At 43.0% G+C, this 14,129-nt stretch overlaps 1 protein-coding gene across 4 annotated transcripts in view; it reads left to right on the forward strand.

Annotated features, from left to right (window-relative positions):
* flt4 (fms related receptor tyrosine kinase 4) overlaps positions 1–14,129 on the forward strand; it is a 110,315-nt gene that overhangs the window by 26,259 nt on the left and 69,927 nt on the right. For all 4 annotated transcript variants that reach the window (XM_079629737.1, XM_079629739.1, XM_079629738.1 and 1 more), the window contains exons 2-3: positions 828–924; positions 7,563–7,837. In XM_079629737.1, the coding sequence (XP_079485863.1) occupies positions 828–924; positions 7,563–7,837 (372 nt within the window). The remainder of the gene's footprint in view (positions 1–827; positions 925–7,562; positions 7,838–14,129) is intronic.

The raw sequence follows: 14,129 nt of genomic DNA on the forward strand, positions 1-14,129 counted from the left end.
TCCTGAAGTGTGGCATGATTTGAGTTCTCACTGAGCTGCTGAAGTGTGTCATGATTTGAGTTCTCATTGAGCTCCTGAAGTGTGGCATGATTTGAGTTCTCATTGAGCCCCTGAAGTGTGGCATGATTTGAGTTCTCACTGAGCTCCTGAAGTGTGGCATGATTTGAGTTCTCACTGAGCCCCTGAAGTGTGGCATGATTTGAGTTCTCATTGAGCTCCTGAAGTGTGGCATGATTTGAGTTCTCATTGAGCTCCTGAAGTGTGGCATGATTTGAGTTCTCATTGAGCTCCTGAAGTGTGGCATGATTTGAGTTCTCATTGAGCTCCTGAAGTGTGGCATGATTTGAGTTCTGGCGCTGAAGTGTGGCATGCTTTGAGTTCTCACTGAGCTCCTGAAGTGTGGCATGATTTGAGTTCTCATTGAGCTCCTGAAGTGTGGCATGCTTTGAGTTCTCACTGAGCTCCTGAAGTGTGGCATGATTTGAGTTCTCACTGAGCTCCTGAAGTGTGGCATGATTTGAGTTCTCACTGAGCTCCTGAAGTGTGGCATGTAACACAGAAATTTGCCTGTAACACTTTGCCTATAACACAGAAATTTTGTAAACATGAAACTGCAGTGTGATTTTTTTGGACTAAAATGAAGAGAGACGGGACTTTGCCTCCTTATTTCAGAGGTGCACCACACAGTGAAACTGCATCCAAGGATCTGCCAGGAATGATTATTAGAGCCTGGAACATTTGGACTGTTCTTCGATTCTGCTGTGGACTTACTTGGTAAATTCTGTCTTGACGATGATGATGATGATGATGCTCTTCTCTTCCTCTAGGTCTGGTGACTGGGTTTTCTATGAGTCCACCCACCCTTGACAACACCAAAGACCAGCTCGTGATTAACGCTAACGACACATTGACCATTACATGCAGGTACAACCCAATGATCTATACTCTGTCTAAAATTATTTTAATCAGTATTTTGCCATTTTTTTTCAATTATCATTATGCATGCAGCAATTATGAGCTCGTATTAACCACCTCACACTTATGCACTCTCTGCGTTGCTCGTCTTCTCTAGCTTGTTTCCTAATCTATTTGTCAAAAAAACTTGCCATTGTATATATGATTATTGTTAGTTCCTTAAGAATGCTTTTTTTCCCCTCTCTTGTAATTCGCTTTGGATAAAAGGGTCAGCTAAATTAATAAATGTAAATATATTAAATATGAATTATTTGTACTTTGTACACCACAGAGCCATTTAAACTTGTAAAAGGTGATGTAACATTTTAGATGTTAAATTACATTTTCTTAACCCAGTTTATTGACTACTATTAGTTTGCCATTCATGGGTTTATCTCCCCCAAAAGTGTCAGCTCAACCACTAGCGAGAGTTGGGAGTTTGGGGCGTGGCTACTGTAGCAGACTGAGAGTTTGGGGTGTGGCTACTGTAGCAGACTGAGAGTTTGGGGCGTGGCTACTATAGCAGACTGAGAGTTTGGGGCGTGGCTACTGTAGCAGACTGAAAGTTTGGGGCGTGGCTACTGTAGCAGACTGAGAGTTTGGGGCGTGGCTACTGTAACAGACTGAAAGTTTGTGGAGTGGCTACTGTAGCAGACTGAAAGTTTGTGGCGTGGCTACTGTAGCAGACTGAGAGTTTGGGGTGTGGCTACTGTAACAGATTGAGAGTTTGGGGCGTGGCTACTGTAGCAGACTGAGAGTTTGGGGTGTGGCTACTGTAGCAGACTGAGAGTTTGGGGTGTGGCTACTGTAGCAGACTGAGAGTTTGGGGGCGTGGCTACTGTAGCAGACTGAGAGTTTGGGGCGTGGCTACTGTAGCAGACTGAGAGTTTGGGGTGTGGCTACTGTAGCAGACTGAGAGTTTGGGGTGTGGCTACTGTAACAGACTGAGAGTTTGGGGAGTGGCTACTGTAGCAGACTGAAAGTTTGGGGCGTGGCTACTGTAGCAGACTGAGAGTTTGGGGTGTGGCTACTGTAACAGATTGAGAGTTTGGGGCGTGGCTACTGTAGCAGACTGAGAGTTCGGGGTGTGGCTACTTTGGCAGACTGAGAGTTTGGGGCGTGGCTACTGTAGCAGACTGAGAGTTTGGGGCGTGGCTACTGTAGCAGACTGAGAGTTTGGGGCGTGGCTACTGTAGCAGACTGAGAGTTTGGGGTGTGGCTACTGTAGCAGACTGAGAGTTTGGGGCGTGGCTACTGTAGCAGGCTGAGAGTTTGGGGCGTGGCTACTGTAGCAGGCTGAGAGTTTGGGGCGTGGCTACTGTAGCAGACTGAAAGTTTAGGGCGTGGCTACTGTAGCAGACTGAGAGATTGGGGCGTGGCTACTGTAGCAGACTGAGAGATTGGGGCGTGTAGCAGACTGAGAGTTCGGGGTGTGGCTACTGTAGCAGACTGAGAGTTTGGGGTGTGGCTACTGTAGCAGACTGAGAGTTTGGGGTGTGGCTACTGTAGCAGACTGGGAGTTTGGGGCGTGGCTACTGTAACAGACTGAGAGTTTGGGGCGTGGCTACTGTAACAGACTGAGAGTTTGGGGCGTGGCTACTGTAGCAGGCTGAGAGTTTGGGGTGTGGCTACTGTAGCAGGCTGAGAGTTTGGGGCGGGGCATGGCTACTGTAGCAGACTGAGAGTTTGGGGCGTGGCTACTGTAGCAGACTGAGAGTTTGGGGTGTGGCTACTGTAGCAGACTGAGAGTTTGGGGCGTGGCTACTATAGCAGACTGAGAGTTTGGGGCGTGGCTACTGTAGCAGACTGAAAGTTTGGGGCGTGGCTACTGTAGCAGACTGAGAGTTTGGGGTGTGGCTACTGTAACAGATTGAGAGTTTGGGGCGTGGCTACTGTAGCAGACTGAGAGTTTGGGGTGTGGCTACTGTAGCAGACTGAGAGTTTGGGGTGTGGCTACTGTAGCAGACTGAGAGTTTGGGGGCGTGGCTACTGTAGCAGACTGAGAGTTTGGGGCGTGGCTACTGTAGCAGACTGAGAGTTTGGGGTGTGGCTACTGTAGCAGACTGAGAGTTTGGGGTGTGGCTACTGTAACAGACTGAGAGTTTGGGGAGTGGCTACTGTAGCAGACTGAAAGTTTGGGGCGTGGCTACTGTAGCAGACTGAGAGTTTGGGGTGTGGCTACTGTAACAGATTGAGAGTTTGGGGCGTGGCTACTGTAGCAGACTGAGAGTTCGGGGTGTGGCTACTTTGGCAGACTGAGAGTTTGGGGCGTGGCTACTGTAGCAGACTGAGAGTTTGGGGCGTGGCTACTGTAGCAGACTGAGAGTTTGGGGCGTGGCTACTGTAGCAGACTGAGAGTTTGGGGTGTGGCTACTGTAGCAGACTGAGAGTTTGGGGCGTGGCTACTGTAGCAGGCTGAGAGTTTGGGGCGTGGCTACTGTAGCAGGCTGAGAGTTTGGGGCGTGGCTACTGTAGCAGACTGAAAGTTTGGGGCGTGGCTACTGTAGCAGACTGAGAGATTGGGGCGTGGCTACTGTAGCAGACTGAGAGATTGGGGCGTGTAGCAGACTGAGAGTTCGGGGTGTGGCTACTGTAGCAGACTGAGAGTTTGGGGTGTGGCTACTGTAGCAGACTGAGAGTTTGGGGTGTGGCTACTGTAGCAGACTGAGAGTTTGGGGCGTGGCTACTGTAACAGACTGAGAGTTTGGGGCGTGGCTACTGTAACAGACTGAGAGTTTGGGGCGTGGCTACTGTAGCAGGCTGAGAGTTTGGGGTGTGGCTACTGTAGCAGGCTGAGAGTTTGGGGCGGGGCATGGCTACTGTAGCAGACTGAGAGTTTGGGGTGTGGCTACTGTAGCAGACTGAGAGTTTGGGGCGTGGCTACTGTAGCAGGCTGAGAGTTTGGGGCGTGGCTACTGTAGCAGACTGAGAGTTTGGGGCGTGGCTACTGTAGCAGACTGAGAGTTTGGGGTGTGGCTACTGTAGCAGACTGAGAGTTTGGGGAGAGGCTACTGTAGCAGACTGAGAGATTGGGGCGTGGCTACTGTAGCAGACTGAGAGATTGGGGCGTGTAGCAGACTGAGAGTTCGGGGTGTGGCTACTGTAGCAGACTGAGAGTTTGGGGTGTGGCTACTGTAGCAGACTGAGAGTTTGGGGCGTGGCTACTGTAACAGACTGAGAGTTTGGGGCGTGGCTACTGTAAAAGACTGAGAGTTTGGGGCGTGGCTACTGTAGCAGGCTGAGAGTTTGGGGTGTGGCTACTGTAGCAGGCTGAGAGTTTGGGGCGTGGCTGCTGTACCAGACTGAGAGTGTGGGGCGTGGCTACTGTAGCAGACTGAGAGTTTGGGGCGTGGCTACTGTAGCAGACTGAGAGTTTGGGGTGTGGCTACTGTAGCAGACTGAGAGTTTGGGGCATGGCTACTGTAGCAGACTGAGAGTTTGGGGCGTGGCTACTGTAGCAGACTGAGAGTTTGGGGCGTGGCTACTGTAGCAGACTGAGAGTTTGGGGCGTGGCTACTGTAGCAGACTGAGAGTTTGGGGCGTGGCTACTGTAGCAGAGTGAGAGTTTGGGGCGTGGCTACTGTAGCAGACTGAGAGTTTGGGGCGTGGCTACTGTAGCAGACTGAGAGTTTGGGGCGTGGCTACTGTAGCAGACTGAGAGTTTGGGGAGTGGCTACTGTAGCAGACTGAGAGTTTTGGGCGTGGCTACTGTAGCAGACTGAGAGTTTTGGGCGTGGCTACTGTAGCAGACTGAGAGTTTTGGGCGTGGCTACTGTAGCAGACTGAGCCTGAAGTGTTTCATGGAAAAAGACATTCAGCTTCAGATACAGGACTAAATTCACTGCATTTAAACCTATACAGATTAAACAGGTCATGAACACATCAAAGCAACGGGTCATTGTGATGCAACGCACTACAACTAAAGCTTCAATGCAGCATCATTATGCACCTGTTCAGAAAGACAAATGTATATTTAAATGCAGAAATGATAAATGTTTATAATGTTTACTTTAATGTGTCCAGTTTAGATAGACTTAAACATGTGTAGTGCGTCATGTCAAAAATGAGCCTCATGCATTGGATGGGTTTATTATAAGCGATGCGCTCATATTCCCTCTAAACAAAAGTGTTAGTGACTCAATTGCTTATATGTTGGAGCTTTTGAAAGCTGTTGAAAGCTTTTTTATTGATTTTTAGTTGAGGGATGCGTGACACGTGAAAGGAACGTTTGCAAAATATGCTTTTTTTGCAATCCTGCTATGTTCTAGTGTCATACTTCAACTTCAAGATAAAAATGATGAAACTGTGAACAGTTACAGGACCTAAAATGTACATTTTCCCCCTCTTACTTACATAGAATCTTTCTAAAAATCTTTATATTCATAAAAGTAAAGTCCATGGACACATTATATATCAAAAACCCTAATGCATCATGGGAATGGGATAAAACGTCTAGTTGAATAAACAATCAAGACCTGGATTTGGTCGTTTTTGATTGAATAATTGGATAAGCCTGTGAGCCATTACAAAAACAAGGAGAATGTTACATTTGGAATTGATTTGATAGTTAAGTTTAGAAATAAATGTGGTATGAACAAACAGGGAGACTATCCAACATATTTAGGTCTAATCCCTTCAAATTTTGCAGACGTTTCTCGCCAAGAGTTCCCAGAATAAATTGTTTTTCAGCAGTTCAGTGTGATCGATGAGCAGTGTTAAGCAAAGCCATGGCTGGCGTTCAGAAATCACTGTATTTCATAATCTGATTGAGGAACACATCAGTTTAAATGTCATTGCCTTTTCCTTTGCCATCTACAAATCTGTCTGTTAGGGACTCGAGCACTGTTTCAAGACATGCACAGCACGCTTTTTAAGTGAAAACAAACATCTTTGCAAGCAAATAAGGCAAGCATTACTATTATTATTTCTCATACTTAGGATTAAGAATGTAAACAACTCCCTCCTCTATATATTTCATAATGAAAGAAGATTGCTATTACTTTTCTGAATGTTTAGACCAGTGTTGGGAGTAATGCATTACAAGTAACGCGAGTTATGTAATCAGATTAATTTTTTCAAGTAACTAGTAATTTAAAGTAATGCATTGCTTTTAATTTTACAACAAAATATGTAAGTTACTTAACTTAGTTTTCTATGTATTGACTGACAGCTCTCCTGTCCTCATGTTGAGAGGAATCATAAGTACAGAGGCGTTGTGTGTGAACATGAGGATTGTAGATCTAGACTAAATGTGAGCACTCATCTCACTAAAACAAAAACAGATTCAGATTCCTCAAAAGGAATGAAAACAGTGAAATGTAAACTCTTGAAATATTGTGCCAATCTGTTAATTAAATATGTTAAATTACACAAATATACTTTATGTATTTAATCTCACTTTATTAACCATGATTAACTTTTCTGCTGACCTTTGATGATTCAATCCAACCATATTAATAAGCAAAAATTACTTTAGTTAAACACATTTTTGTTTTTATTGTTGCGCGCTCTACTGTTCAGTCGTGAGTTTGCATTTCCTTCACCATGAGGCTTTTTCATTTCCACTTTTGCTGTGAAAGGGCCTTTGCTTTTACCAAAATATAACTTTTTTTGTTATTAAAAAACATGCAATCCCAGCTCAGTAAACAAATAGTAATGCAAAGTCATTCCACATTCCACAGTAACCCTTCACTTTCCACAAAAAGTTACTAAGTAACGCAATTAGTCATTTTTTTAGGGACTAATGCAATATTGTAACACATTACTTGTAAAAGTAACCTTACCCCAACACTGGTTTAGACTTAAAAATATCACATGGAAGAGATAAAGGGCATAATAGAGCAGCATTCATCAAACTTTATCTAATTAAAATATATCTAAATTACGCCATATGCTCTCATTGACAAATGCGGAACAATTAGTTCATGCGTTCATGACCTCAAGGCTAGATTATTGTAATGCTCTACTGGGTGGTTGCCCTGTACGCTTAACAAACAAACTACAGCTAGTTCAAAATGCAGCAGCTCGAAGTATGACCATATTAGCCCCGTTCTGTCAACACTGCATTGACTGCCTATTAAACATCGTATCAATTTGAAAATATTGCTGATTACTTACAAAGCACTAAATGGTTTAGCTCCGCAGTACTTGAGCGAGCTCTTAACGCATAATTAATTCTTGATGCGCACGTGAGCGCCATCAGTGTTTCTCACAGGTTCAGTTTAAAGTCTGTGTAGAGAGAACGGTGTCGTCTTAGCGGCCCCTAATTTAATAACAGATTGTCCTTTCGATGGAAGTGAATCAATCAAAGCTAGCTTTGGCTGGAGAATAACATTGTTCAAGAACCGCTATAAAGCCAAAACAATCTGTTATCTTAAATTATACGTTTATCTCTGTAAAACAGCTTTGAAACAATCTACATTGTTAAAAGCGCTATATAAATGAAGATGACTTGACTTGACTTAATTAGTCAGTTTTGTCTTGAAGGTGAACTGAATGAGTTGAGGTGTAAACACATTTTTCACTCAGATTTGATCTCCTCAAGCTCAAAATGTAGGTTGTGTGCCAAACAGTAAGAACGGCACTGAGGTTATGTGCTTATCCTCCAGGGGACAGCGGATTCTGGACTGGAGCTGGCCTGAAGAGTCTTTGGGTAAAATCGAGATTACTGACCGTCAGCATCAGCAGTCGCCCGGGCCCACGCCGGGCCACCGAGCGGTCAGGGTGAAGGAGTGTCAAGGGGAGGCCGGGAAACCCTATTGTAAGTCCTTAACACTGCCCGACGCCCAGGCCAATGACTCCGGACACTACCGCTGCTTCTACCAGGACATCAAGGCTGTCATCGATGGGACCACGGCGGCCAGCACTTTCGTCTTCGTGCGAGGTGAGAGCTGGGTTTTCTTTTGCTTCATCAATGTTTTGTTTTTTTCCTTTATGAAAAATATAATTTTGTGTAAACTTTATTTAGTTCTCTAATATGACATTGTGTTTTTTTCTGAGCAAATGTCAAAACAACAGCACGGTTTACGAAATGTATAAAAATAAGGGAACTCTAGTTCCAGATAAATATCCCTGATACATAAATAAAGGTGTCCCGGACAGATCACAGCGGTGACATAAAAATACTGCCATAACAAAATACCAATAGTTAGGTAAATAAATGATGAGTTACATCATTATAAAGTATCAGTATAGTTATCACATTCCCAAGTGATCTAACACAGGCTTCCATATTTTCCAAAATATATCTAGCTTGTCTTCATCAATGTTATTTTACTGCATTTTTGTATCGTCTTCTTATTAAAAAGGCTACATATCCTTTATTCTTCTTTATATTCCCAGACAGTAACACATGTACTCCACACGGCCGGATGTGGGCCGACACTATGTTGCTGTCTGGGTTACAGTCTCAGATTTATATGTGTTTCTTCAGCTTTAGATACTTTGAAGAATGTGCAACCTCGTCATTCCCCCTTAAATCACTCAGAGATACTGATAAAGACTGTAGAGACTATGGTCAACAGATAATGTGATCTTTAAGAAGATGTGATTAACAAAAAGTATCTGGTTAATTATTCCAGCATGAAGCCGCGAGGACTCAATGGTGTGTAAATGTCATAGTTTCCTGGGACCGAGTAGTTCTGGACAAATGGACTGCAATTCTTCCTCGTTCTTTAGCCCATTTGTGCAAATACACACTTAACCTTTGAAAGAATAGATGTTGTTTCTGAAGGAAAACAATTTCCTTTAAAAGAAGTCATATTTATCCTTATAGAGTTGTTGAATATCAGGTCCCTTTTGCAATTTGTGGCATTTTCCTGAGGCAAACCAAATCACAAATCCCGTCTTTATTCGACTCCCTTCAAAGAATGCTTGGCCGGGGTGTCTTTGTCTAAAGTTTCTATTTTCTTTGGGGAACAGACAAAGACATCATAAACATCTCATTCATAACATCAGCCCTCTTCAGAAGATCAGAGAAGATTATACATGAACACGCTAAGAACATGTTTGCTTTGCCCACGATTAGGAAAAAGCTTTTATACTGAATAAACTCAAGATAAGAAAGTGAATAAAGAGACGCTGCACAATGCCAAATCTCGTGATATCACCGTTACAGAGACGTGTCCCTGCCAATGTCCTCCTTATCATATATAAGGAAGAATATTTATGTTGAGTTTAATGGTTTGAGCGCATTATCACCTCACAAATGTGAATGGGAGTGTAACTATAATTTAATTTACTCATTAACATTACATTTGGATGTCAAGTCTGTCTGATTCATATATAAATGGACTTTTGTAATCCAGACCTACTATTCCAGTCCAAATTTACAGAACACGTTTTTAATCTAAATACCAATTAAAAATAGAAATCTGCCATTTCCCAGTTTTTGACGAACCTCAAGGCAGTTTTTCCTCATACAACAGTTCATTATAGTGACCAAGAAGCCACAGAAGTTCACATTCCTCCAAAAGTGTCTGTCGATGGACCTGGACTGACTGGAAGAGCACATGACTGCTTTGTTTTGGATTAGTTGGACTTCACCGACACCAAAACACCATTGATTCTTGCACGATTATCAGTGATTTTAACACTAAACTATAGTGTGTAACGAAAAAACTTTTAAATATGTCATTTTAATGATCAAAGTTGAGTTTTAGGGATACGATTATTGACTACAGGGGAACTTTAAGGTTGTTTTCACTGTAAAGCATTTTGAGAAGCTTCTTTTAAAGGTGCGATATAACATAAAGCTTATTGTTGTTACTATGTTGAACTAAGTAAGATTCTTCAGTTGTCTAAGCAAATAAATAAAAGCATACAGGAGCCGGCTAGTCATCCTGCTTCTAAATGTTTAAAGTCAGTTACATAGATCAGTCTCATTGATGAACTGCTCGTTGGTCTTAACACAGTGGCTGTGTTTATGCAACCGTGTGAGTAAGTAATGAGAGACTTTAAGTATTCATCAGGGGATTGTTTATTTTCGCACCACAATCCAGCTCTGTATTTGTAAGAAATTGGTTTTCCACCATTTGATCAAAGAGTCTGCGACATCGGACAGCTTTCCCTTGTGTTAGTCGTCATTCCTTGACAGCGTTTTAATAGCCAGGGTTGAAAGCGGGCCGGGCAGAGCCAGGTACAGACGTCCCGCTGACTCGCTCACTCGTGTGAAATGCCGGCTGATTTCTCCTGACAACATGCCGAAGCCGTTTCCACAGATCTCGGCGGGGGGCTGATCAGAGCCAGCTGAAATCACAGATATAAATTAGCAGTGAGCGCGGAGGAGAATGGCACTCGGCTGCATGTGGCTTCATTTATCCAACGCCTCTCGATCCGAGCTGTCGGCATTATGGCTTCATGTCATGCCCTCCAGCGCCTCCCAATCTCTTCAGAAAAAAACAATTCACCTCCTGAAGATGATTTATTGTGAAGCAGCATTTGTGTATTTTTCCTGTTATGCCTGTGTATGCAGACCACCGCGGGGCAGAAACTAAACCTCCGGATACGGGCCTGTGTTTGCTCTCCGACAGCTTGGAGGGATCGCTGTGAGCTACGTGAGGAAGAGTCAGACTTGTTAGAATAACGCCGGTTTTGGAGAAGCGGTTTGTCTACCCTGGTCCCACCAGACGCTCATACATTTCATTTGTACAGAGAGTCTGGCCTCTCTCCATTGACAAGCGTCAAAGGATAATTCCGGTATTTAACACCTTGAGTCTATATTGTAGTTTGTTTTGGATGAACAAGAGTGGTGGACAACATTTTTTTGACAATGGTTCCTCTCTCGAGTTTTTGACTATAATAGAATTGGCCATGGACCCATTTAACATTGGAGTCAATGGCCATGTCCGAAAATGTCATTAAAACAGCCAATAATGTTCGTTTACAAAACTGTTAAACTCACTGAGTGGTTAGTGATGTTAGTTGATGATTATAAACAATATATCGTCGCAATATATGATTCCAATCCGTTTATTTTGCTATAGTGGAACTATTTTTTCAGACACTTCACAACCGTGTAACTTCTGCTCAATATTTGAATCTGAAGCGTTAGCACACTCCCGACCACTTGATGGCGATAACCGATGTTTATGTCTCGCGGGACACTCACGGTCACAGTCGAGTTCAACTTCATATTGCACTGGTCAGTGGTCACGTCTTTCAATATTTTCATGGTTTTGTTTGTTTATTTGGCTTACTCTCCCGGAGCACAGTTGCTCTGCTCGCTAGCCTTATGAGAAACGGAAGCGAGCAAAAAGACTACATCGACCAAATGTAAACAGCCCCCTTTCCGTTTCCGGTAGCGCATTTATATTAACGAGCACTCAGTCCTTCAACAGAATTCAATGGGATTTTACAAAATGACGAATAAAACACGACAGAAACTGTATTTCGCAACACTTTTTGTTTCTGGAACATCAACGAACACCACTAACCACTCGGTGAGTTTAACAGTTTTGTAAACGAACATTATTGGCTGTTTTAATGACATTTTCGGACATGCCCATTGACTCCAATGTTAAATGGGTCCATGGCCAATTCTTTTATAGTCAAAAACTCGAGAGAGGAACCATTGTCAAAAAAATGTTGTCCACCACTCTTGTTCATCCAAAACAAACTACAATATAGACTCAAGGTGTTAAATACCGGAATTATCCTTTAACTTCCTTGAAGGCGGGTCCTCTGTAGAACTATTGGATCTGCCCAGAGTTACTCTGGATCTGCCATAACCAATCGCTAACGTTTGGTCGTGACGTCTTCCTCTGTCTTCCTGTCTTGTCTACCCCATTGTCATATTGTATGTATGTTTGTATGGACAGGTTGATGGCTAATTTCGCTGGTACTTGTGACTAAGTGACAATAAAGGCTACTACTACTACTACTGACGTACGACGACTCAAACTAGCGCACGACCTCAACGTCATCGTTCTCAACCACTCCCTCTGTTCGCTGATTGGACCGGTAAAAAATTGATCGGACAAAACCCAAGAATACACCGCAAACTCAGATGTAGTTCTGAAGGAAAATGAAAAGTGAGCGGAAGTACGTAGGAGGGCTAGCAGTTCAAATAAAGGCTTAGAAAGAGCGCTAGAAAGTGAACGCTGGAGAGGTTTGCTTTAGCGGTCCCACACACACACATGGATTGTGACCAAGACGAAAGCCTCATATTCAGTGGTTTAAGGAACGGTGCTGGAGACTGTTGATAGAGCTGTGTCATAAAAATCTCCCCTCTCAGATATAATCAGGATGATCCACAGACTACATCTGGCTAGAAACTGTGTATATTCAGGCAAAGAACTTGAGGTGGAATGTTAAGTCTTGACTTTAAAGGAATATTCTGGGTTAAAGACTTAAGCTTTATCAACAGCGTCTGACTGTTACATTTACATTTATGCAATTGGCAGACGCGTTTATCCAAAGCGACTTACATTGCATTTCAAGATACACTTTTACATTCTCATCAGTTCTTGCTTTCCCTGGGACTCAAACCCATGACCGTGGCGTTGCAAGCGCCAACGCTCTACTGTTTGAGCCACAGGAAAGCCTCCCTGTTGATTAGCATTTTTTAAAAATGTGTGTACAGTCAAGTCACCTTTATTCATATAGTGACTCATATAGTACAGATTGTTTCAAAGCCGTGATACACAGTGAAATAATGATCACTGATGCAAACAGAACTCAATTCGGCTGTACAGCAGCTCTAAAAAAAGACATTATTCCGCTGAAGTCAGTTTAATGTTGATTCAGTTTTGTTAAATAACTGTCTGAAGTTCATCAATGATGAAATGAGCTCAGTTTAGTTAAAGCATCTCTACAGAAGATAATTTTTTTAATTAATCACATGATGCCTAGAAAGCAAGTGTAAAGCGCCACAAGAAATGTTTAAAATATGCACAATGTTTTGACAGTATAAACATGATTTAGGAAAATTTTAAGTTTAATCATCTGCTCTACCCAAAGTCCGCGAGTGAAAACGCTTCTACCTTCACAAGCGCAGCTGGTGTCAGACCACAATTCTGGACCACAAAACATCTGGTTTAAAGCACAAACATTTGAAGGAAACTCTATCGCCCCCTTGAGTACAGAAGTTTAGCGCCACAACCACGTTCACTGAGACTATTGGTGCGTTCCATAAACCTCGGAAGTTGGGTGTCGGACCTGGACCTCAAGTTGACCGCGTTCTAGTACACAAGTCAGAAAACCAAGATGGACGCTATTTTGCGCAGAAAATGCCAAAGTGTCATGTCCACAGATAGAGGTTGGATAGCACTGAGTTTATTGAGACACTAGGCAGATCTTCAGACTGACGGCAGGAGCGTTCTTTGGCCATGGAATGTAATGTCGATGTCCCTGCAATAGTGTAAAGCTCTTGAACATATTTTAAGGAGTCTTTGCTGTGAACTTCTCATACTTTTGAAAATCCGTTAAGCGTTAAGATAATCATGGTAAACGCTCATTGTCACAGTTGTAAACATGACAGCTTTCTTTTTCCATGAGGCGGTTTGGCATCATGGCATCTTTGTTCCTAGGGGGACCTTTAAAGAACACGACAAACGCGTCTTTGGGAAATCCTGTAGAATTCAGCCAATCAGATCAATATCATTGCAACGCAGTTTCTGCACTCTCTCTGCTTTCACCAATGCAAACACGATGATATACAGTAAGAGCTTCATGTGCAGTGTATCGTGCGTCATTGATTTCATAACGAGTTTGGCAAGTGTCCAGATAAACTCGCGCTGTGTGTGAAGATTGTTCTTTGATCGCTTTCTGTATATAATTTATTCACAGTTTAAATACGATTATTTTCATCTTACTAAAAGAAACGATGTGAAGTTGATATTTTAGTCACTGGCTTGACTTACTGAGGCATAAACAGTATTGAACGATTTTGAGAGAAAGATTACCTGTCTGAACTTGAACAATTACACATCAGAAAGTGTTGCTTGGTAACGTTAGCTCGATCGGTTTATTTTCAGACGTTCGTCGAGGCCAGCTCTGTATTGACCCAAGTATTGACCCAAGTATTGACCCAAGTTGAGGAAACAGTCGTCGGTGAAATGTGTGCCGCAGACATGCAAAACTTTGGGGAGTTGTGTCGGCGCATTTCCAGAGAAAATGAAATGAATCCACTGGTTCTTCTGGGGCTTGGATGAAGGAACTAAAAAAAGGCTTCGGTG

This window comes from Phoxinus phoxinus (assembly GCF_949152265.1).
Source record: "Phoxinus phoxinus genome assembly, chromosome: 12".
Classification (NCBI taxonomy): domain Eukaryota; kingdom Metazoa; phylum Chordata; class Actinopteri; order Cypriniformes; family Leuciscidae; genus Phoxinus; species Phoxinus phoxinus.